This window comes from Dermacentor albipictus, unplaced genomic scaffold (genome assembly GCF_038994185.2).
Source record: "Dermacentor albipictus isolate Rhodes 1998 colony unplaced genomic scaffold, USDA_Dalb.pri_finalv2 scaffold_20, whole genome shotgun sequence".
Taxonomy (NCBI): Eukaryota; Metazoa; Arthropoda; class Arachnida; order Ixodida; family Ixodidae; genus Dermacentor; species Dermacentor albipictus.
The window spans coordinates 39,257-64,931 of record NW_027225574.1 but is presented as its reverse complement, the minus strand read 5'-3'; the positions used below and the strand labels follow the sequence as shown (position 1 = coordinate 64,931).

Below are 25,675 nucleotides of genomic sequence, written 5' to 3'. Positions count from 1 at the left end.
GCCTGTGTACGGGCGGCGTTGAACACGAGAGACGCGCGCTGTATATGACTGCCTGCATTCGCATCGGCGACTTCCGGGCACTAGCGCTCATGAAACGCAACGGCGACGCACCCGGAGGAGGCGAATAATACATTCAGACGCGCGGCGTCTCTCAGTCGGGGCCCAATACGCCTCATACGATGGTTCTATTTCTTCCACACCGTACACGCTGTTATCACAACGCAGCTCCCAGTTAGCAACTATCTCGACCTGCCACTCTACGCCTTTTCGAATACTTATTTTGCACAACAAAGAGCCAAGAGATACGCGGTGTGCTGCTGCTGCAGTCAACGTCCCCAACCCCACCTTCCCAGCCTCTTTTTAGTTTGCAAAAATTGAGAAAAGGGGGAGTAGAAAAAGACGAACATAAAGTTGTATCAACAGTGGCTTAAAAGAAACAAAAAACATTCATTTAATTACTTTTAAATAAACCTTAATAGAAAATTAAGTCATCAATACAGGCCTTTCTCGATTCTAAGCATAGCCTATAATTAAAGTCTGCGGTCACCGTAATTCGCTGCTATGTGTTGTCCTCGCTCGCTGACCACTCAGGCACTCAAAGAAGGCTGACATTAAATAAAAGAGCTTGAAACTGTAAAACGAGCAGTCCGTTGAGAGATGCAAGAAGTACCGTACACACTAATCGAAACTCAATCGGGAAGACGACAAATAAGAAGCATCCGCCATGCGCGCGATTACTGGAAGGTGCAAATACGGCCACATCCCTGCGTTCAACCACATAATAAACGTGCCGCGACCCGCCCACTGAACGTCCGAGCCTGAAACTGTCCAGTGTTACCAGTGAATTTAGATGTCGAAGTCGGCAATAAAGAGAAAATTAAGGTCTTGCACACGTCAAAGCGCAAGGGGACATTCCTAACTGTTTTTCGCTTGACTTCTCCGCGTATATCGGTCTACGTCAGTGGCGCACCGATGCCGACGAAACGTTTCCCAGAACTACCATTGAGCACGCGGAGCATATCTCATCTCGGGGCCAAGCTTGGTTCATCTGATGGTCGCTGTCCGGCCAGCGTGCAAACGGGCGTCCTTGTCAACACTCGAGTGCTGTGTGCATACTCTGCCACATAGTTCCGGCTCGCTGATGCAGGGTTGTAGGAAAGACGCCAGCATAGCGAAAACACGCGCTGGCTCTCGTCGGCAGCGATGGCTTTCGGCGACCGTGGAGCGTTATTATTGCCTCTCTTTCAATCACGACGGTGAACGCGGGCTGGTCCGCAAATGTCGCGCGCGTGCACCTTCTCGCTCCCATGGGGGTCTCCTCTCTCCTGCGCAGACTTTGCACCGGCTCGGCTACCGGACGATCCCATCGGGCCCGCTTATCAGGGGCGAGCGATGAGGGACCCGCCACCGGCGATAAGGCTGCACGGCGGCGGCACTGGTACGACCTGAGCGCTCGACTCCGGAGTTTCGGCGCGGGAGGCGTCATGGCGAGTCGCTTCTGCTGGGTGCCCGTGCTGCTGGCCCTGCTGCTGGTAGCGGGGCCCGCGCGAACCATGGACCTGAAGTCGATGGGCATCGACCTGGAGCGCACGGCGTCCATACTGCTGCCCATGCTGCCGGTCATCTGCAACGCCAACAAGGAGCAGAAGCAGAACGTCGACTGCGCCGGATGCGTCGACTCCATGGTGCAGTACTTCAGGGCGCTCTCCCACGGCGAGGAGTGGGCCATACTCAGTGAGTGCGCACCGGTCGCTTTCTCTGAGGCCGTCTGCTCTATAATAGCACCCGCTCCTACTCAATATAGCCATCATCGATTCGTCGCAAGCAAGCAGCGTGGGAGCCTCGGTTGCTGGGTATACATTGCGAGTCAGAGGACCGCACTGCTGACCCCGGGTCAAAGCCGAGGCTCGCAGGCTTCCACGTTCGCTATAGGAAGCTGCGCACACAGCGCCTTCCAGTAGCTGTGCGCTATCAGAAAACGACTCCCAGAGAACATGGAGGCATTGTTCCGTGGGAAGAAGCGTTAGCTTAGCCATAGCCAACATGATACGTACACGGTATCCATTCGCCTGCCTGACAACTCTTTGAACGGCAGTGCGGTGTGTGAATGATGCATATATTGTTCACGTCTGGAGTCCACGGGTGGTAAAGCTGGTTGTCGATCACCACGAGTGTTGAAATCGACGAGTACACATAAATTGTTCGGGCACATAAAAAAATATCGGGCAGATCCCCGACATTTGCATAGCGATCTGAGTTGAGAGATGGTAAAACCTTCCACATACACAGTGCCATGACGTATACGCGTTCACTACGTAGCGCAATATAAGCTTAATCAAAACGTTGAAATGTTGCGTTGCTTGCGCGTGAAAATTGAGTGCGCAGTAATTATACGTGAGATAGGTTTCACTGACCGTATACAAAAGGAGGATTAGGAAGGGATACCTTGCACAGATGAAGTCAGGCGTACAAGGCCTTGGGCTGGCTGTCTTTAAACTCTAACAACGTGGCTTCCCAACAAGTGTTTGCAATTGTTCAGTACTTTCAGCAGAGCTGCGGCCGATTCACTGCGTTTCGAGAAGGGCGAAGTGCCAGCTGTTAACGTGAACTCAAGTGCCACTCGGATCGAGTGGTCAACTTGGCGCCCGCGAGTATTCGCGCAGAAAAGCACAGATTTTTGCATTCATGTTTCAGAGCACCGCGAAATTAAAGTAGCGAGCGCATCTTGCATACCGATTTCACAGCGTTTCAACCGTTCCTTCAAGTACGCAAGTTATCAGTAGGCGTTGATCACTACAGGTGTGCTATTGTCTCGACACGCCGAACATGAGACAATACTCATTCACTGACACACGTCCCCTGATTCTCGAAGAAGCGTTCATACGAAAATGTACTGTTTCGCAGTGATCGTTACATTAAACAAAAAAGGAACAGCTAATTTCATGCTTCCGTGCGCTTTACAAAGTGATAAGATTTTTTTTATTATTATTATTCAGACAATGCATGTTTACTAAGTATACGTGATTGGAAGAACTAAATAATGTCTTTGCAGCTGCCATGATGCAACCATGATGCAACAAGGACGACATTACCACAATTAGTACATGACAGGGGTAGTTGGAGAAGTATGGGAGAGGCCTTTGCCTTGCAGTGGGCGTAACCAGGCTGCTGCTGCTGCTGCTGATGATGATGAAGATGATGATGATAGCAGAGACGTGAACTAACATAAACATGCTCTACGTTAGCTTTCAGATGCCATAGCCCTTCTCTTTTCCTGTCTTTCATGGTCACGCGTTTATCACAGTTCCTCCGCGTTCTTTGCCGTCGCTTGGACGAGGGCGCGACGAGGGTGTGCGAAGCGGGGCTCGACAAGCTGTTCTGAAGTGCTCACCGCTGCCAGAACACGGCTGATAAGCCGCGTGAGTGATTTGCAGGGCTCTGTGATCTCAAGCGTCTCGGGCCTCCACTCTCTCTAGGTGGGACAAGAGAGATTAAGGAGTGGGGCCAACGCTGCGCCGGAATCTCGATTTATCCGACCGAGAGAGAGAAATGATGCGCTTGCTTGCTTGGTTGTTTGCGTGCGTTCGTGGGCTTATTAGGAGCTAGGTGGAGAGGTCGATATGCGGCTTTGAAAAGGCGCCCAGAGTATACATGTAGGCTCAGCAAATGTCGTATTTCTCTTTTACGCTTTCCTCTCTCGAGTGGCATTGCGAGAACCTCCACTTCGCCGCCCGCGTCGTTGTCACTGATGTTTCCGTGACGTGTGCGTATTTAGTATTGCTCACACGTGTAGCGGTTCGGGCGACTTACGTATTGACTACATATACGCAGAGCACACGATAAACAAGGACAGAACTGAGATAGACGTAGACACGCAGCGCTACGTTGGTCTTTGTCTGTCTGGTTTTCTTTTATTATTATTATTATCCATGTCCTTGTTAATCATGCGCTACGTATATACGAAGTTGTGGTATAGCAAGAGATGACTTAGCACTGCTTAAGTCTGGATTCGCAAGGCGGGATGGATCGCCGATTCAGTCTACTGACGACCATGACGTGGCTCAGCCCGCTGAGCAGCAACTAATCGCACCGCTAGGAGCTCGTACGCGGCGTTTTTTTTTTTTGCGTTTATTTAGTGGCACTGAGCTACGTCATGCTTGTCTGCTGGTTGAATCGGAAATCCATCCCGTCGCGTTAGAAGCATAGAGTTTCTCACTACATTACCTAGAAGGAAATCTGGCGCTGCTGCGCTGTGGTATGCGTGGGAATGCCGGTATATTGTGGATTCGGATTGGCATCGTTTTCGTAGAGACAGGACACCTTGAAGACGCGCTTGGCAAGTACCGTTCCGTCTGTCACAATGATTCATCTTCTACTAGAACAGCACGTGGAAAGCTGTTTTAGCTTTATTATTACGCGAAAACATGTTTTGTTTAACTATGAGAACTTGTTATTGTGTGTACGACTACATGTTAAGTAAAAAGTATCAGCGGGCCGCTAAAGTTGGAGGACAGACGACAAGGTTCGCGCTCGCTTTGAAACAGTTGGTCGTCTGTTCTTGCTTTTCTTCGCTTGGTCATGCATGGTGGGTGAGTAAAGATGTAATATGCGTGAATGGAAACATTTTATGAAGATTTTACTTTGAGAACGCGTTATTTGCGTAGCCATATCCACGTTTTAGACGAAGCCTCTTACAACACCAGCCAAGACGAGCCTCGCAGACACATATACCTATAGTGCCTAGAATATACTGGCTAGTGTGCCGTGCATCCGCTCTTTTCAATGGAGGAGCGTGGCGCCGCCTGCAATGAATGCCCACGGTGGCCGACAGAGGTCGCTGCCACACGGGTGGGTGCAGACTGCGCGTGTCGTCTGCTTCGCATATCAGTTTCGCAGCTGTTGCGTCGGTATCTCTGTTGGCGTTTTCAGTGTTATTACAGCGTTGCATGTTTGTTCTTGGTGTTGTCAAAGGGTGAGTGCGTCGCTGCTGTGTTCGTGTGCCTGTCATTACAAGAACTATGCGGCGGCGGTGAAAAAATGCCGTAGAGACAGTGCAAGGAGAGGAGCTGGAGGAGCTGCTTTGTGCCGTTGTGTCGAAGTGGTTACCGCTCGAACAAAGGGCGTGTATCCTTGTTCACTTCACCACTGGTACAAAGCGGCAGCAGAATGGGCAAGAATGATCAGGAGAGCGGACAGAAGGCCGGTACCAACTGCTGTGGTTAACATTTCAAAAAAAACTTAGTTCGACGCGCGTTCTCTATCACCGTGAATGGCGTTGTCCACGAGATTCCCCGCGATAAACCACGCCTGAAACCCTACGCTATACCCACGATATTTCCTGAGTATCCTAAGCATGCACCTTACTTTTCGTGAGTACCAGGAAAAAAAAACAAGAAAAAAGGAGCAGTAGTGCTTTGATCTACTATACTGTTATGTGGCACGAAAGATCACTGCCCAAAATTTTTGACCACAGTGTGCAGGCTTCCTTTGGGTAAGCTGAAGCTAGTGCCGACGCTGCTTCACTATTGCAATACGCATTTTGACAATGGAGGCCTTGTCTATCTTAGTCAGACCTTGTCAACCGCTGTGAAGGCCTTGGAAGATGCTTTTACTGTGTTCTTTAGCAAAAACAAGTTAGATGTAGCGAGTCTAGCCGATTTTTCAGGTCAGCTGCAGACACTGGCCTTTCCCCAACTAGGTTGCCCAGAGCATGAAAAACCAGCTTTGACAACACTTGTGAAGTTCTGTTTTCTTGAGGTTTCGTTTTTTTTTTTAAAGGCATCAACAAAGAGGGAAGCGCAAAGGCAACGACAGAAGCTCTTTAAACTGCGTCACTACCACTAGATCTATCTTCTTCATGTATGTGTGCATTATCTCATCTATAGGCCTGTCTTATATGCCCGTGTTTGACTGTTGTTACGTGAGAATAAAATATTTGTTACGCTTAAATTAAAGATCTGTTTCCCATTTTCGTTCACTTATATCAGACATAAAAAGAAATCTGAACGTGTGTACCAGGTATTAAAAAATGTATAGTACACAGAACACCGCGTGCAGTCCATTTTACAGGCAAATTTTTTTTACTTATTATCCTATCCTCGTGGCCCAATGGGCATTATTAGGAAATGGGTACATGGTTTACAAACAATCAAAAACATTCAAACCTATGAGGACAACAATAAGATAATAGGCAGAAATAGAAGCAAATAAAATAAAAAGAAAGTACATCGAAATTCAAGTCATTTCAAAAGATGATCGGTTACAGCGGTTTTGAATGGTTATGCATTAATATAACATCAATAGAACAGTAACGTAACCTTAGAATTCCTTTACTTTATTAGAATCAAAAATGTAACCTAAAACTCACCCTTAAAAAAATTACGTTGCCATCATGGCTAGAATAAAAAACAAGTGTCCTTATCTATCGCCGAAGAGACACGAAGGCGAACACCTTGTGAAGCCTACTCTAATTCACTCTAATCCTCCTTAATTAATACACCTTAAACCCTCTAATTCAGCCTTATCCCCCTTAATTCAATCACTATAATGAATAATTAAATTTGCTAATCATTTAGCAGCTCCTATACACGGCTGGACATGCTTTGGTTCCTTTCTGGCCTTCCTTGGATCGTGCGATATGTTCTGTACCTCGCAACACGGCCTTGGAACATGCAGATCAAGGCATTTGCCTTAGAAATTACGTTTTCTCTTCGACAGCATAGAAACACATCAGGTTCCCGCTCGAAGCCCAGCTGAGCTAGCACACGCTTTTCACGCAAGCGACATGCGCTAGAGAAGCCTGTTGTAATCGAAACAAACCCTGATTTATAAATCAGCTGCCCACATTTGAACTGTGCTGCTGCTACAGCTTAATAAAAACAAAAAGCGCAGCAGCCCGCTTGCCGATGCTGTGGAAACACGGCGGGCTACGAAGACCGGATGGTGCCGCGGCACCCACCTGCACTGCAGCGCCCCTAGTGGCAGCCGCCGGCATTCATTGCATTTGGTGCCACCCGAGAGGCCGCGGACGGCACACTAGCCAGTATATTCTAGGCACTATACATATACCGTCATTCTCATGACGGCACGGTGCCCCCTAAAGAAACTCCCATAGACGGTGTTATAGTGAGAAACTCTATGGTTAGAAGTGTGATCTAAAGGCGCCGGCGTAGCAAGGGTCAGCTAAAGGTTATAATGGCAAGAAGCAAGAGAGGGTGATGCGTCTGTTTGGCTGCCATGGCGTCTGTTTTCTTGCCGTTAAGCTGGTTAAGCCGTCCCACGTTACGCGTATATAGCCGCAGTGTTTCACCAACTATAGCCCCCGTCTCAGCTTTGCCGTGGCTTGACTTCCGCGGACGAAAACGAGGCTGCCTTGCGTGCGGTGTGATTTCGCGGCACGGGGTCACGCCGTAGTCGTTTGCGGAATTCGGTTCGTCGTGTTAAATAGAACTGTTCGCTGCAGGGATTCCACACAATCTCCAGCGCCGGGACGCTTTGTATGCGATGTGATGGCGAATAAAACAGGGTCCGGTGACTAACATCAAACTGATGTCGTAAAGCTTAAACGGTTTTTCTACAAAAAGAACAAACAGGTTCGTCCTGCTCGATTTTCCGTTAGCGACTGAAATTTTGTTTTTTGTCACATTCCATCGGATGCGCGTTCCCCTCCTTCCACAAGCGGTTGTCCCGGCTTCTCGCCTCCGGTGTCCGGTCAGGCGCGCCCGTGCTGGCGCCTCTCACACTGTAACTGGACCCGGCTCCGAAGGAAAGCAACTTTTGGGGCGCCAAGTAAACTACCGAATGTGTAACGGCCAGGGACGGGGGGCCGTATACCGTATGTGGGGTCCTTCCGGGAAACTTCGCGCTGTCTGCTGAGTCTTTGGGAGCTGTCCGCGACACACCTTGGCTTGGAGCATGCAGGCACGTCGCCGCAGGCAAAAAAGAAAATTTTAAAAAGCGCGTATGTGCTCGGAGTGAAGGAGCAACGAGGCAGTCTGTACGGGACCCAGACACAAACTGCTATATTTCCAGTATACTGCGACGCAGGCCCGCGTAAGACAACACCGGTGGGTTACTGGAGAGACTGCCACGTTGGTAGCGGCGGTAAGCATCTATTGTGTTTGAGCCTTATGTGTTACAATACCACTTGTGAGGGGGCTCGGGAACGCGTAGGATGACAGGTAGTTTATGGCCCTCGGCGACCTCCGGTGACCCTCAGAGCCCAGTCCACCAGCCGTGTTTGGTCGGCTGGGTTGGAGCTAGGCACCGCGGTCTCCCATCCCTCGACGTAGGTGAGTTGACACTCAGAGGGTGGCTGGAGCTCAGGGCATATGAACATCATGTGATGGAAGTCAGCTCTAGGCACGCTGCAGAGCGTATACATTCCTGTCGATATAGGCCTGGGTGAACTAGGACGAAAAAAGCTTAGAGAGGAAGGTTTGCGCCGCATTTGGAAATTCCGAGCTGGCACTCACGTGGTGTTGATGGTCCCGGCGGCGTACACTGCAGTTGTGACTCAGGGCTTAGGTCCACTGTCGCATCTATGCAGCAGGGACTACGGTATTTAGTATAATTAAACGTCTGACCGTGGAAAAAAAGAAAACCGTGGAAAGACCGTGGATAGAGAAACAAAAAGATTTATGGCGAGGGTAAAGCGAACAAGGAATTCCCGGGAGTCAATCGGTTGTGCTGCTTGTAGGCCCAAGACACTTCATTCGAGGAGCAGTTCAGATGCCGCCCGACGCAGTTTGTTCTCGAGACCTACCATATTCTATATGCATTAGGGTAATATGGGAGGACAGGGACTATAAGGATTATGATTATTATTAATATGGCAATGAAGGAGGTAGTAGAATATCCGTAAGCAAAGCGTAAGCGGTCATCCTGTGTCTTTGTTGGAGCCTAGACCTTAAAGAATGGTCTATGCGCCTGTTGTTTGTATCAATTTATCCAGTCGTCACAGCAATCAACGTAACAGAAAGCCGAAGGTAAAATGCGACACGAAAAAATACAAGGAACGCTATGAATACGATTGCTCCTATTTCTGTCATTCCTAGGAATCCTAATTGATTGATTGATTGATTGATTGATTGATTGATTGATTGATTGATTGATTGATTGATTGATTGATGAAATTGTGGCAACTGTCGTCGCCAGCTTTTCTACATTTTATTGTTTATGGAGACACGGAACTGGCACCGTGAGATACAGAAAAACATATATATAACCAGCACTTAATTGAAAAGTGTTTTTCGTTATTTCTGAGGAAATACCACAAGAAGGGAATGGCGAAAGAGAATTGAATCGATTTACCAATGCTCGAGTAATGATATTAATAAGGTCATTATCAGATGCTCGTCATCACCACATTCCTTCACGGTGACTGAGCTCACGTTGTCAAACTAATTAACCTGGATTCCTCAGTGCCGCCGCTGGACCTGCCGCTTACGTTGCTATCGAATATCAGATACCCGCCGTGATTGCTTAGCGGCTTTGGTGTTGCACTGCTGAGCACGGGGTCGCGGGATCACATCCCGGCCACGGCTGCCGCATATTGATGCGGGCTAAATGCAAAAAAGGACCCGTGTACTTAGAATTAGTTGCACGTTAAAGAATCCCAAGTGGTCAGACTTAATCCGGAGCCCCAACTACGGCGTGCCTCAGACTGTGGTTTTGGCACGTAAAACCCCATAATTAAAAGAAATATATATATATCTGATAAGGAACTCAGTCTTACTGTAACTGCAGTATAGCACTTCTTGAATTTCACCACCACACAACAAGATCGGCTGGAAGTTCAACAACAAACGCTTGGTAATACAATGAGGATACTATTACTTGCTCTTCTTTCTCCTTTCAATTTGTTTGTTAGTTACTTTTTGCTTTTTTTCTTCTTGGGGAGTGGCGGGGGTGTGTGGTTTCTAGAGAAGGGGTTGTTGCTTGCACGTTTGTTATGTGAACAAATTTTTAAAGATACGCCAGCGAGCTGTCCAAAAGACAAGGACTCGTAATGTAGGGGTGAGTCATTCGTGGGAACTCTAAACTTTCCTGACATTCCTCGTTTTATGTACAGCCACTGTAGCAAGCTTTCCTAAACATGTATGGTATGGTGTGAAAAACTTTATTCAGGTCCTTCAGGTCGCGCTGGATTCCTAGCCCGAAGCATGCCGCTCCCACGTCGGGACCGAAGCACGTGAAAGCGAATTATTATTTTTTTTTTCACGAAAATTTCAACGCATGCAGCCAGAAGATGCACCTGCACGCGCCATCTACTCAATGCATGCCTGAAGTCCACATTGCACCCACCGAATCTGGGAGCAAGTTCAGCGTTCTCGTGGCATGACATGCATGCGCATGCTCCTGTTGCATATTGCTCGCTAAACTTGAACGGAACACACGTGTCAGTTATCTCAGCACACTGGTATGCGAGCTGTATTGGTCACGGCGTAACGTAGGGGAGGGGAGAAGGGGGGGACGAAGCGCGATATTGTGCAGCTGCACAAATAATCTGCTCACAAATCATGCATGCCTATAGTCAGAGACGATATCGCGAAACATACGTGTACCCCAGCTGATACGACTGAAATATTTCATTCACCTTCAGTGCACATGGTATGCTAGCGCGTTCGCTGAGCGATCTCTGAAACTATGCGGGCTGATCGTTATTAAGTTTCGCGGATTCTTTTTTTTTTATCGCCTGCTGCTGATAAAGTAAATCTAGTCCTTGAGCTGGATTGTTCAGTGAGGCGGACATTGTTTGCACGAAAGCTCAGAATACATATTCAAATAATTAATAAAGAGTAACTAACTACCTCCTTAATTAATTCTTCTACGGCACATATTGCAATTTATTAATTATAGTCGGTGAGTTTGTCGGGCGTATCCACTTGGAATGAATTTCATGAATGGCACCAGTTTGGAGGCATGCGCCACCAAACTCGCCGTAAAAATGCATTTTTGTTTAATGAAACGGTATTTTATGCATTGGATCACAAACGTAACTGAAACGTTCATGTGTTTCGTACCACACTTTTTGGGACACAATATCTTGAAGCTGGTGTCATCCCGGAAGTTAATTTCAAGTGGATGCTTCTTGTGAACTCACCGGCTACATTCGTAAATTGCAATATGTGCCGTAAAGTAATTATTTAAGAACTGGAATAATCAAATTTTTGTTAATTAGTTGAACATGTGTTTCAATTTCTCGGGCTAGTAATGTCCGCCTCTACAAATGATGAGCTCAGCAAGAATTGTGCTACCTGCCGCAGGCGATATATATATATATATATATATATATAATACAGTAAATCTTAAAAATGATCACCTGTATCACTACAGCACGTCATGACTCTTCAAAAACTTGGCGTTCATTAATGGTCTCTGCATATAAGCTGCATAATTCGGGCACGTTAGGGGAAAAAAAGATAGGCCTTAGAAAAAACGTGCCAGGAGGAGGAGGAAATAAAGAGAGAAGGCAGGGACGTTAACCAGAAATGCATCTGGTTGGCTACCCTACTCTGGGGGACGGAAAAGAGGGAATAGAACGACGAAATAGAGAGGGAGAGGGGATGGGAAGGAAAGCCGCGGTTAGCTCGCGCACGCATGTGGAGGGCGGAGCGAGTCGAAGGCGTTCACATAGGCCAATCGACTTCAAGAAACACAAAAGTGCCTCCACAGCTGTGTGTGCCGACGAGCGTTGGGGATGATCTTCAAGTAGCACCTGCACAGATAACGGCCGATCATCCAGTAATCGCAATGCGATAGATAACGTTTGTCTTGCCGACTGGAATTGATGACAGGGGCACAATAAATGTTCGATGTTCTCTTCAGCTCCGTAGGCGTCGCATGCAGCACTGTCGGTCATTCCAATCAAAGTAGTGTGTGTCTTCGTGAAAGCCACGCCCAACCACAGTCGGTACAGAAGCGATGCCTATGTCGGTAGAGCCCGGGTGAAGGTCGGGGCCGGAGCGAAGGGTTCAGTTCGTGCAACCTGGTGCGCCTTGTACGTGTTTTACACGCCAAAACCACGATATGGTTATAAGGCACGCCGTAGTGGGGGACTCTGGATTAATTTTGACCGCTTGTTGTTATTTTCTTTTTTCTTACGTGCACCCAATGCACAGTGCACTGACGTGTTCTTTTTCTCTTTCTTTCTTTTTTTTTTTTAAGTCCACCCCCGTCGTGATGCGGCCGGGATTTGGTCCCGCGCCCTCGGGCATATCGCAGAGCAACGCAGAGATGTTTTCGAAGTTGCGGCCATACGAGTTGCGCTCGGCTGTTCTGCCACCAGAGCACCATGTTGCATTAAGAAGGCCACTGTGCAGAACAGCAGTCGCAACCGTACACCGACACTTGATTAACCCAAGTGCTGCGTGCCGACTGTACGCAGTGACGGACGCGCAGGCCAAGCTGCCAGCGTCGGTGATGGGGGGCACGTTCAGCTTCCTGGCGTCGTTCGACGACTGCCTGAGCGTGCCGCCGACCAAGGCCTCGGATAGCGTTGTGCTGCGGGCGCTGAACATCAGCACACTGCACCCCAGCTACTGTTCCTTCAAGATCAGCGTCGGCCTGCCCGAGAACCACACTGAGCATCACCACGCCGAGGAGCCGCCAAAGACGGGCCTCATGGCCATGATGGACAAGCAGGTGAATGTCACACATTGCTTTCATCTTTGTTTTAATTGTGGAGCTGTGCTGTACAGCACGTTGCATGGCACTCGCGGTGCTGCATGCGTGCGTGTGTGTCCGTATGTCCGTGTAACTGCAAGAAGATGCCTTAGAGTACAGATCTCATTTCAACACCATTAGGCGCACAAAACTTGTGTAAACATATTACACATACCTCGAAGCATCATTTAAAAAAATTAGATCCATTGTACCACATTTAAACATTTCCAACACTCTAAATAAACGTAAAGAAATTACTTGAAATCACTTATTCATCTCCTTTTGGAGCTTCACCTATAGGTAGCCACCGATTTGCCTCGGCAGTCGCCCCTTTGTTAAGTTGTTTCGCCTCCGTGGTCAACCGAATACAACTGCATTATAAAATATGTTTGCGTTTGGCAACCATGTACTACATCCACTGCACCGTGGCAGTTTCGTTCATCAGACGGATTACGCAGCTCATCCCAGGATGCGTCGTAAGAGGAAAGCGTTGTCTGCGGTGGAATTTGAGGCTATCGCTGCTGAACGACGGCGTATACGAATGCGGAAGCAGCTGCAATTCAAACGTCAAGCGTCGGAGACTCTCGAACAGTGTCAGGAGCGTTTAAACAGTGTAGTGGAAGCTCTACATTTGTCGTACGGTTAAGATATATGATTGCACAACCTGACCTCTTAACGTGCAACCACATTTTTCGATTTTATTGTAGAATCACTTTTGTCATTGTTATCATACAACTTCGCGCTCCCTACAGCTGTTCAAGTGGATTTCGCTCATTCACGGTTCCCATCATTACAGTTTGTTCGCGTCATATATACGCGTGTAGAGCGGCGTAGTTGTATTTGCTTGTTTGTCATGTTTTTCTCACTACATGGAACAAACATAGCACGCACAACGCCGTGGTGGGCCCGTAAGAGTGACAGCCCCGGCGATGAAAGGAGTCCGCGTGTGACGACTCTGACGAGCGTCTGTACGGTAAACCGTTAGCTGTTTGAGCGTCAGTTTAACGAATATTTCAGAATAACGATCTTTTAGAAAATTCCCAGCGGTTTTCCTGTGCATTGTATGCAAAAATCTTTTAGTTAAATGAATTCCTGAATAGCGAATATTTCAGTTGAACGAACTTGATCAGTGCACCTGGCCTTCTTTTTTCTGTCAGTTCAGCGAAGTTTTGCGCTTTGCAGCGTTGGCGTAGCCGATGCCCGCATCCCCAAAATCGCCGCTCCAGCGGCGGCTGTATGCAGTGTGACAGTGAGTTCGTTATTTGTGCTCAACTATGAGACCTGGAAGTTGTTTCCAGTGTTTGCCCCGAAGAAGAAGAATGCGAAGAGGAAGATGCAATCTCAGAGGCACATTCAAATCCTGTACTTCTAGCCGAGGCTGTAGGATGCCTTGGAAAGTTGCAAGACTTCGAGTCTCAGCAACAGGCTCTGCCACAGGAAATGCCCCAAAACAGACTCTCTGGATAGCTTTAAGAGCACAGGTGCAAAAGAAAATTACTATTTTTTTTTCAGAGTGAGATAACCAGCAACGTAGCTGTTACGCACTTCGTATATATATATATATATATATATATATATATATATATATATATATATATATATATATATATATATATTGATGTACGTAACTCCATAAATTGCATTTCACACTTTTGACTCGATGTCTGCTGTGCCCTATGCTGTTCCATGTTCTAGTGAATATTCAGTTTACTGAACTTTCAGTTAGGGGAACTATTTCCTTGGGTCTGTAGATGTTCACTTAAGTCAGAGTTCACTGTATATACTCACAATATCCAGGATTGCCGAACAGTTCTTTTTGTAGGGTCACTTTCGGAGAGTCACGTTGTTCTCTTCGGAGTTTTCTCCGGTTCGGTGGAAGGTTCTGATGGTCGCCCATTCCTTCTCGCCCACCCCACGAGAGGAGGGCCGCGCCATAGTTCTAGTGTTTAAACATTGACGCAAGCTCCTATTGTCTCTTCTTCGGACAAGCGCTCATACTGCATCTGTTTTGTTCCTCTCTTTCTTTACGAGTTCTCTTCAACGTTGCGCTGCCAATACTAGTTTTGTTTCCGCATCCGCCAGCGTGCGGTAGATGATGATGAGGTAGAGGACGGCCACCCGATCAAGCCGACAGGAACGTACACCACCTTCAATTTGCACCTCCCGTTTACAGGCCTACGTGGCCTGCGGTATAGACGAGAAACATGGAAGTATTTTGGCGTCAGTGGCATAGCAACGCGAGGGGGGGGGGGGGGGGGGGTCATATACGTCTCAAGACACCCCTCTGTCCGCCGGCTACACCCAAGGCGGGAGGGGGGGGGGATGACAGAAGACCTATGGGCCCCGGGTGCTAGACGACCTGGCTACGCCACTGTTTGGCGTGCACTGAAGAGCAGCTGCTGATAGCACGATCGCTTTCATGGAGGGCAAAGGCGCCGGTCTGTTTTCTCACCTTATACGATGCACACCGCAGACCAACTTGAATGGCAGCTTCCGCTCGAGAACCGCACGAGCTGACCGCGGCTCCTTCTCGCGTGCTGTGTGCGCCGAAACGAAGGGTGCTTATCTGAGTCAAGTTCACTGAGGGTCGACCGTGATCACTTGTTACCCTGATTGCGCGTGGAGCCCAAGCCCCCGCGTGTAAATATTTGACGCAAACTGAAACATGCTGAAACGGCTCTCCCGAGGAGTGCTCGATTAGGCGATGCATGAGGACCAATCACGTTTCGTCTGCTCGGCGTGGTGTATACGATCACGCGTGTGAATGAACCACCTTGCGTTTGGTGTGCAGAAGGGACAACGTCAAATGCTGGAGAACTGCTTTGTATGTGTCCTGGAACGCGGGCGATCAGACTTAAGAATGCAAGAAAGGCTGGACTAAAGCCAGACCTACCTGAAAACTACAACCGTTGGGGGATGAACAACTTTAAGAAAGACACTGCTGCAGTTATTACACGATGCAGACTTCGAAGTTTTTATTTACTATTTATGCCTTCCGGCAAATCCTCCCGAAAAAAAAGGGGGGGCGGGGGGGCTGGAACGTGCCCTTCAGTATTTGGTCGAGGGGCTTCCTCAAGGCTATAAACATAGCGAAGGGTTGTCGAAATCACAAGTTCGATACGCGACGCTTCGCCCTCTAGCGATTCTTCTGCGCCTGCTTCCGCAGGGGAGTATTCCTGGCTGGCGCCGCTAACGTAGAGGTTTCGAAACCTAGTCAAACCCTCTAAAGGCCACTGGCCCGTACGGGAGCGAAGGGGGACTTGGACGAGCAATTTCTTTTTTTCCAGGTTTTCCAGCCACGATGCTATGTCGTCTGCTCAGGGGAGAAATAAAGAAGAAATTCAGCGATTCAAAGTGTGCGAAGTTCGAAAGCGTTCTCAGGTCAGGAAGCAGGTCAGCTTTTCTCCAATACGAGCCCCACGACGAAACAATAGTCGCTTGCGATCTCCGCAACCATATATCTAATCACAAGAGCGAATGTTCCGAGCAAGTGGCTGACTACTCAATTAAGCTGCGACAATTCTAAAGACGTCGCAAGCCCGATCTAGTCGAACCGATCCTTTGCCCTGCCGAAACAACCCTGATGCAGCACAGGAGGTGCCAACCACGAATATCAGAACGCAGTTTTATATTTACAAGTTCCACCTCGCCCCTCCGCGGTTCCCAAACGAGCTCTCGCGTAAGGGCAATAAGAATTCGCAAACACGCGATGCGGTTGGAATGCCGTTCGGTCCGGCGAGATACGCTTGTGGCGGGAAGTCCCAGTCATCACGTACGTCGTCGGCGCCATCCCGTCCACATATAGGTGAACGGAAGGCCTCTGCTGCATACCTGTATCTCCACAGCATCAGTCTGCAGGATGAAACCCTGCTACTGCGCGGCTGGCCACGCGGGCAATCTTCAGGTGCGGCGTGTTGACGGTTTGCATTCCTGCACGGCCAGTATCCGCATACGCAGTTTAATCACACGCGCGCAGCGACCGGGACGAAGGCGTGCCTCCGGTGCTCGACGGAATCTTAGCAGAAGGCGTTCGCAGAGGGAACGGTTGCATCGGCACGACAAGTACGAGCACGTAAACACAGATGAATCCGTTTTGAGCGATTTCCCGGGAACTGAACTTCACTACCACTCTCACGCAGTTAAGGCTTCGGGGTTCTTTTTTTTCTCTCTATTTTTCTGCTGTGGCGTCCCATACATGATATACACATCGGCGAGCTCGCCCACCTGCACGCCACGAGCTGGTATCACGTCCACGAATTGTCCAGCTACAAATGAGTCGATCGTCTGCACAAAATGTCTGCGATATAGACGACGATCCCGTTCGTTCCTCGACCATATTTGTTCGGAGCACGTGCACGTATGCTGTGGTAACACCCTATAGGTGCGGCGATCGGTCGGCTTATTACTGTGCACTATGCGCCATTATTCGACGAAGCTCACTGTTTTCCCATATACAGCCTAACACATACGCGAGCACACCTGTCACTTCGCTCACTGTAAAGAGGTCAGAGGGGAGGACTAGAAACCCGTACGACCTTTGTTAAAAAGCAGTTAAACCACTCCGCGCGTTCAACCGAAGTCGACTCAGAATCCTGCAGGGACGGCCATTTAATTCTATTCTGTCCCCGGCCTGTCAGAACAACAAACGCTGTAGACAACTCTGTTCATCAGACTTAATTGTTTTTTTTTTAAGCACTATGAGTGCGACATGGGCTCACCGGCACGATACAGCGTGCAGCCTTGGTCATGTGCACAATGGCCAGCCTGCAACACACACGTGCACGCGCAGACCCACAAACGCGTGTGCGCAATGCGATTTATAGGTATGAATTCTAATATAAAATTTAAAGAGTGGAGTATATTCTGGTAGAAGCAAACTTTAGCAGCTTCAAGTGTGTCTCAGAACTGCGAACATCGCTTTCAAGGCATGCGGTATTGTTCAACTAACATATGCGTCTGTTGCCGCGTGGGTAATTTATTTCAGAGAGCAATCTATACTGTTCCTGTTTCGGCGAGAGTTTTGTTTTGTCTAGCCTTAAAGATAGGGGTGCGCCAATACTCGGGTATTACCGAATCAAATCGAATAGTGAACTTTCGAATAATTCGAATCGTGAGTCGAACATTTGAGATTTCGAATATTCGGTACACTCGCTAGGACACCCGGAGTGTTCATGCCTTAAAGCGCGTGATCTCAGTCGGTACAAGGTCTTTCGGTCGGCTGGACCGATTAATACGATATTGGCAATAACGTGACGCCGGATGGAGGGAACGGCGATAAAAAAGCAGCGCGTATTTTGGAAAGGGCGAAAGCATGTGCTAAGATCGCGCCGATTAGCCCCCGAAAACACGCAGATCATATCGGACACGCTTGTTCGCACACACATATTCACGCAAGTCGGAACTTTCTGTCCACACGCGAGTTTAAGTGCGCAGGCAAACTTGGTACGCATGCCCGCGGACGCGAACGGTGTCGTTGACTAAAGTTGACAGTTTGGTGTCGAATCGACGCGGATCTATTCGCAGCAGCCGCACTATAATGGGAAAGCCGACAAACCGCCTCGCAAACGAAAGAGAGCGTACGGGATGGCACCAGCCTTGCTCACGGCCGCCATCTTTGCGACACGCCGTATGACGGCTGCTCGTTCCTGACGCCGTTCGTAGATGCACATCAATATTTTACAGCGAAGCTGTCTATGGCTATAATCCCGGGATTTCTTCGGGGCGTAACGCAGACAGAAAACCATGGTGGGCCAATCCCGACTGCAGTGCAGGGCAGAGCAATGGCTCGTACCCCATAGCATCAACAGCTAAACTCGCCTGTGGTTAACCTCCCTGCCTTTCCTCTCTCTCATAGCCCCGTAAGCAAGTAAAAATTCGATGGGTCATACCCCGGTAAGGCAGAGGCCACAAGCACTTAGCAAGCGGAAACGAACAGTGCATACATCCTTTGGAATCACGCATACAACATACAGAACAGCATACGTTTTAATAAAGAACAAGTTCAAAACAAGCAATCGAACCAGATAATTGAAAATAAGGTGCTCCTGGTATCAATGCTAAGCAGGTAGCTCTCCCCACACACGTTTCCCGGTAAATTACTGTTGCGCAAGCGCCCGCGTCGACGGCTGCTTGCGACGTGGGGAGTGACGTCCCTAGCATTTCGTATTGGCGGCAAGCTCGACCACTGGAAAAGCTAGCGCCACCGTCGGCGTGACGTCGCATGAGGGATCACGTGGACACAGCGGCCGCGTCGGCTGCTTCGGAAGCGCTGAAGCGAGCTGAAAACGAAAGTTTAAAGTACCACCTGCGCCGCGGTTCTGATAAAGTGGTGAGGCCTTTACCGCCTTGGTTGTCTGCTTGACAACATTTTAAAGTGCTACAATAGGTAGTGGCTGCCTTTGGAGGGGTGCAGCATGGTAGGCTACTGCTCGGTGCCGCAGTGCTGGACGCACGCAACGGAGCCCGGTGTCAGCCTTATCCACACGTAGCCACAGCGCAAGGAGCTGTGTGAAGCTTGGCTGGCGAAACTTAGAACCGGCAGACAGCCATCGGCCACAACTCGGGTATGCAGCAAGCACAGACGCGAGGAACATTTCTGCTACGGCGCCGGGACTGCGCGATGTTCGGTGATAGCAGAAAACGCGCACTGAGACGCTCGCCCGCGCCCGCTGCCCGGCCAATGTCATGATGGTTTGGTCTATGAACTTGTTGATGCTAGATACTGGCAAGTTCACTGGAACGCAAAGGGAGTGGTAAGACGCACATTAAAAAAAAGGCACGGCATATGGTCATGATTGTATAATGAATTAATGCACTGGATTGCGAAAATCAAGCTGAGGGAAATCGCACGCTGAGAAGACCGATAAACATACAGTGCGACGCAACTTGAGAAATCATATTGAAATGTCCAAGAATTTAGAAGACAAAAAAAGAGTGAATCCTCGTGACGGTACATCACAGTCGCCGTAGCTAGGCGTCGAAGTCTCCATAAGGGAATTATTTTTGAACAGTTCTGATAGCGTCCACGCAACAATGGTTGCTAGTGTACTGTCAAATGCTCATATGCTGCGGCCTAAAGCTCACGGCATGGTGCGAAAACGCGCTCTCAGCGAAAGCAAAACATTGTGCGCGGAGAAGCATGCAGACGCGTAGTTGGTCGCTGCGAACCCGTGTGATCGCTGGATTGAGGCTCCATTCTGTTATGCCCCATTTGGTTACACAGACGGCCCACTATAAGAACATATTTCACATAGTTTACTCTCAGTGTTTGCCTACCTTTCACGCAAGAAGCCGGTTCGGGAGACTCCATCGCGGCGACCGCGCGCAGTGGCGTTCACGTACTGTACGTATTCGGTAAAGAGATAGCGTCTGTAAACGATTCTGTGCTTTCAATTTGCCCAAGATTATTATATCGACAGTCAAAAACTTCCCTCGTTTTGAGAGTACCTGCATAAATGTCCAGGAGGGCTGCCGCGGGGTGTTTTTATTGAGCGCTGTAAGCGAAACCTATGAGGAGCGCGCCGCGTGATCCCTCATACTACGCAAGTGAGGTGCTTCCGAAACTACTCGCCGCCAATATAAAATAACCAGCCTAGCAACTGATTTCAGTGTTCTTGCAGCACCGCTATGGGTGGCGGCGTGCTGTCAAAATTAGCATTACTTCCATTACTCTGAATCCATAAAGCATTGCATACACCCCTTAGCAGTTGTATTGGTGGTTTTCAACAACTTCACTCGACATCTACTTTCGGAGCGCCGTGATGGCGAGACAATTTTATTTTTCGTTTCCTCGAGCAGCCCCTCACAAGACTAGCTTCATATTTACACTGCGCGCGCTAAAGTCTCAAGTGTCATGCGTCTAGTGCGCTTACCGCTCGGCTGCAAAAGCCTGCGTGGACGGCGGATGAACACGGAGTGGTGGGGGGAGGGTGGTATTACGATCGTCCTGCAGGGGTACTGACCTGCGAACCTTTCTCGGCCCGCTGCAGTAGTTTCGATCGTTTTGTGGGGTTGGCGTCCTTCATAGAACCGGCGACGCCAGCTAGGTTAACCAACCATGCACCTCCTTCAGAGAACCGGCGACGCCAGCAACGTTGACCGACCATGCACTTCCTTCGGAGAACTGGAGACCACAGCAAAGTTAATCAACCATGCGCCTCCTTCGTCAAGTCGACGGCGCCTACAAGTCAAGCCACATTTGGCGGACCGTGTATTGTTACCTGGTTTGCTGTCGCCTTCATGGTCTATTTGCAGCAAGAGAGCTTCTCGGAAAAGGGTGTTTCACGGCGCGTTTTCGCGGGCCCCGGAATTCGTCACAGTCTGCTGACAGCCGTGGCGGTACCGCAGAAGTCAGCTCTGGAATTAAGAGGCGCCGGCTGGGGTCAAGCGTGACAACCTGGCTACGAGGACTCGCCCAACTCGATGGGTACTGGGAAACCAAAGTGCGTATGTGAGTATGTGAGCCCTCCCCCTCAAAGGCGGGTCGACTACGCATCCGACGACTGTGGACGGTCAGATTCGACGAAGGTTGGACAGCAGTTTTCTCTCACCTAGGGATCTAGGGAGGACAGAGTGTTTTTAAGCAGCAGTGTGCTCGAGTACTCGCGTGCTAGGGTGCTTGGAGCTTTGTGCTTGTGTGCTTCGCGGAGGGAGCTTCGTGCTCCTTTTTTGCAGTCATATGCTAGGCTGTTGAAATGTATCTCCCGTTCTAGTGTAAATATTGTAATTAAATCCTGTACACCTAGTTCCCGACGAAGAGCCAGGTCCTCGCTACAACCTCGACCACAACTCCTATAGGCAAGCGATGGGTAGTTCCTCTCTTCAACTACGTCTAAACTGTGCAACTGGTCGCCAGCAGTGGGATCGTCCTCCTAACCTTGTAGTGGTGCCTCGCGCGAACTTGTCGGGGCCCTCTCGATTTCAGAACCTTTGACAGGTGGCAAATGACGCTGAACCCGACAGTGAAAATGCATTTGCTTTTTATCGTCACGGCGACAGCGGTCGACACGAGCAGCACCAACGATGGCTACTCGCGAGGCGGTGACAGTGTTACGTGATGCGTGGCCCGTGCTTTCTTCTGCCGTGCAGATTCATCATGAGATTGACCTTGATGAGCTCACGATAACACGCGAAACCCATCTGCCCATAAAGTTAGGAAAATCCTTCTGTATTTTGGAGAAAACAAGGAAATTAACGCTTTCTGTGCAATAAAATATTGCCGTAAAGCAGAAGTCTAGAGAAAAGAATCGAAGAGAACGTTTGCGTGACAGGAAGGAATGAAAACTTTAAACCGATGATCAAGACGTGATGACATGTAGTACGAATCTTCGGAAAGGAATCTTGTTTAAGAGAGTTGTTTTTGGCTAAGGATATCTTGTGAAAAAGGCAGCGACAATAAATCTTTTTTAGAAGCTGCCCAGATGTCTGTTTCTCCGCCACCTGATCTGGCAGTTGAGGGGAGCGTTCGCCGCCGAAGTCCGCCGCGCGTCTCTTGTAGAAATGCGCTGTTTCGTTTTAAGTTGCACGTTGGGCTTGTTCGTATATCATGATGGAGGCAGAACGCGTAGGGCATCAGAAACAGGACAAAAGAAAAACACAGACGACACGGGCTTCTACTTTTGTCATGTTTCTGATGCGCTACGCATTTTGCCTCCATCATGATATACCAACAAGCCCAACGTGCAATTTTAGTCCACTTCATTTTTATTTCCGTGGGCCCTTGCTTACATGTGTTCAGGGATCCCTGCAGTGCGGTTGCCTTCAGCACTACGGCAATGTGCAGAGCCCGATCTTTTGGTAGCGCCAAACGTGTGTGCCGTCTGTGTTTCTTTTTTTTTTGTCCTGTTTCTGATGCGCTACGCCTTTTGCCTCCATCGTGTTTCGTCTTGCCGGCTCGCCAAGGCTTCGCTTAGACCTACTCTCAGGGTGCTTGGGATCAACGTGATCTTAAGGCGAATTGTCGGAATAGTGGCTTGCGTTAGGCGATCGAGCGGAGAGAAAAGCACAGGTGCTCAGCCGGTCATGCCACTGTCGTCACGGTGTCGTCATTCGCTTGACGCGATTTCGTTGTGATTCCATTGTCATGATGCCCTCTTAGTCACGCTGCCGCCGTCATCCTGCTGTTATCCTCTCCATCGTCGCTCATCGCACCGCCGCGGGCACGCTGTCATGCCGCCTATCAAAACATGACGATAACTTCTGCCGCCATCATCAGACACCGTTATCGACATCAGCAGTATAATTCGGAAGCATTGCTATTGCGTCCGTTCGATTTCTGCGGCCCGCATAAGCCTGTTCATTTGTATTCACAACCATCTTAGATGGTTTCTGCAGCAATTTTTCTCTGTTCTCATATTGGCAGACGCACTCGGTTGAACACCCGTAATATCCGCAATATACGTTTACAGGCAATTATTTACTCAGTAACGCGGCACCTTATCTTCCCTTTTGTACCGATGCGTCTGGATACCGGGGCCCTCTGTGATTGACCCCTTAGGAAACCTGCCAATATCGGCTTTCATCTTCCGTTGAAGCAAGCGTGTGTGGACTGGCGCAAGTTCTTGCTCACGAAATATTTACGAATCGCACAAGTTTATAAGAAGCTGCCCACCTTCCGAGGTGTTGCAAGACGTCTACTATTATGCCATGACCTCTGCTCCTCCCCCACCCTTTCCCTTTCCAAAACATCGCTCGCACTTCAAGCAGGTTATATACATGGCCGCATGTATGCTCCATATGTACAAGTTCGGCAAAACGTGCGCTTGGATTTGTCACCGCGCACAGTAATCGTGCGATGATCGATCACTGAGACGGCATCGCTATGGTGCAGAAAATTAAGGAGTCCATTTTTTCAATGAGGTTTTAAAAGATATGTAGTGCTACCGATATAGGACCACGTATTGTCACGTGGTGGTGACGTTGAAGAACGCAGTAGTAATACCAGGGGGGGGACACTCCCCGGTTCCGGTGGCACAGGAAATTGGCGCCATCTCTGTAACGGGCGACGCGAAAATCCGTTTCCCTTGCATGGCCTCGTAGATCGTCGCGCGCACGCGCGCCGATCCAGGTGGCCAAGCCCTTCCCCCCGCTCAACTCCTCTCCCTACACCCTCTCTCGTAACACCCTCTCAACTCCCTCACCTTCGACTGTCTACGCGCCCGCGCCGCCGTGCCATCCCCGCCGGCCCGGCTGCTGCTTAGTCCGCTACGTAACGCTTTATTTTTGTTATCTACTGTCATCGAGATGCGTGCGCTGCTGTGCGTTGACCGACGTGGCTAGTTTCGTCAGTTCTGTGGTCCTCGGTAGCTGTGTGCTTGTGCTCCGCGATGTTTCACCCGTTTCACGACTCGTACCGCTCGTGCATCGTGCAGTGGTGCACAAATACCTCAAAAACAAGTTCTACAAGGTTGTTCCGGGTGCCTAAAGACAACACGTGAGCGCTCAGACCCAAGGACATCAGAAGGCGCATGTACACGAACACAGCCCTGTCCATTTGTGTACTCCATGAGGCTCCGGACGTCGTTGCGCCTTGATTGTGCTACACTTGCCTCTTCCCGGTAGAGAAAGCTGACAAATAGATGTTCCTCCTCATTGTCACCTGGTCTGTGACTTGTGTTTTTCTGTGCCAAGTCTCATTCTGCAACTTCAGTAACTTCCCTAGCTTTCCATACCGCCCTCAGTGCTTTTTCTATGTATCGCGTTCTACAAACCAACTAACAGCTGAAAAATTACTGTTAGTGTTTGTGTACTATCTCAGTAACGCCCGATGGGAAAACCGCGCGAACAACTTTCATGTGTAGGCATGATACGCTTTTTTTTCCTCTGGAAAGCATGAGCATTGCAAGTGTCCTGCATGCAGATTTTTGCAGTTCGTGTTTATTATACAAGGGAGAAGCCAGTAGGTACGACTTAGTGCATTAAGTGACGTCATTTTATTGCTAAGCATTGCATTCGGGTAGAAAGAAAAGTCGTGTTGGCTTGTTTTACCTGGTCTTTGATTGAGGAATAAGCGTTTCTGCGAATGTTTTCTATGTGCTGCTGCAAAAGCCGACTATCTTTTGTTCGCCTTGCCACCGTTACTCAAGTTGTGGCCAAGTGCAAAATGTGATAATGTGTGTTTCAGTTTTTAGTACAATGTTATTTTTTTCTGCCATGTTTTTTTTCAATTTGTTCAGCAGTAATGAACATGTCAAGCATTTCATATACTTTCGTGCAGATTTATAAGTAAGCTTTCTTTCGGTATGGCTCTCAATCAAACCATGTTAGCATTTTATTCTATCTTTCAGGTATTTTGCGTGTCATTGTTTTTGCCATTGCTAGTGAGTTTTCCCTTTTTATAGTTGTCATGACTATGTCATACACGTCGTCCAATTTTGTGCAATATCTTAGTGCACATATCAGGAGCTCGTCTACATTTAGGTCTTGAGGACGTTATATAAAAATCTTGTTTTTACATGTGTGTACATGAAATGGCCTTCGCGTTTTCTAGCGCTTTCTTTTGTTATTTCACCATCTGTGAACTTTTGTCTTTAGTACTCTTGTATATGTCATGCACCTCTCACTTTTGCTCGTTTTTTGAGCGTGTATCACACCAGGTTGTAAGAAAAATCGCTTTTCGGAAACGAAGTCAATAAAGCGAGACTAAACATCTGTTGTGCTGGAAGTGGAATTTTTTTTATGTTCCGGCACATGCTGGTATAATATATGTATGGGCAAGACTGCGTGCCTGCCAACGCATAGCCCACGGCGCACCACGCGCCAGCTCGCAAGCAATGCCAATGCGTGGCGTAGCGCGCGCATTGCTTGCGAGCTGGCGCGTGGACGCGGTAACAAGCGCGCAATAAAAAAGAAAAAACGCGCCGCTTACGGGTAAAAACAAAAAAAAGTGAGCGGCGCGCGCGGCATGGGGGAAAGGGAGTGGAGCGGGTCGGCCTAATAAAAACAAAAAGGAAAAAAAACGTTTGGGAGAGGAGGTGCCGCGCCGCTGCTGTTGCCATGACAACGTAAACAA

General features: G+C 48.9%; 1 protein-coding gene across 1 annotated transcript in view; it reads left to right on the top strand.

The window, feature by feature from the left end:
• LOC139052240 (nose resistant to fluoxetine protein 6-like) overlaps window positions 1-25,675 on the top strand; it is a 76,146-nt gene that overhangs the window by 25,004 nt on the left and 25,467 nt on the right. Inside the window, exons 2-3 of the mRNA XM_070529337.1 lie at window positions 1,334-1,734; window positions 12,389-12,645. Coding sequence (XP_070385438.1) covers window positions 1,485-1,734; window positions 12,389-12,645 — 507 coding nt within the window. The 5' untranslated portion in view covers window positions 1,334-1,484. The remainder of the gene's footprint in view (window positions 1-1,333; window positions 1,735-12,388; window positions 12,646-25,675) is intronic.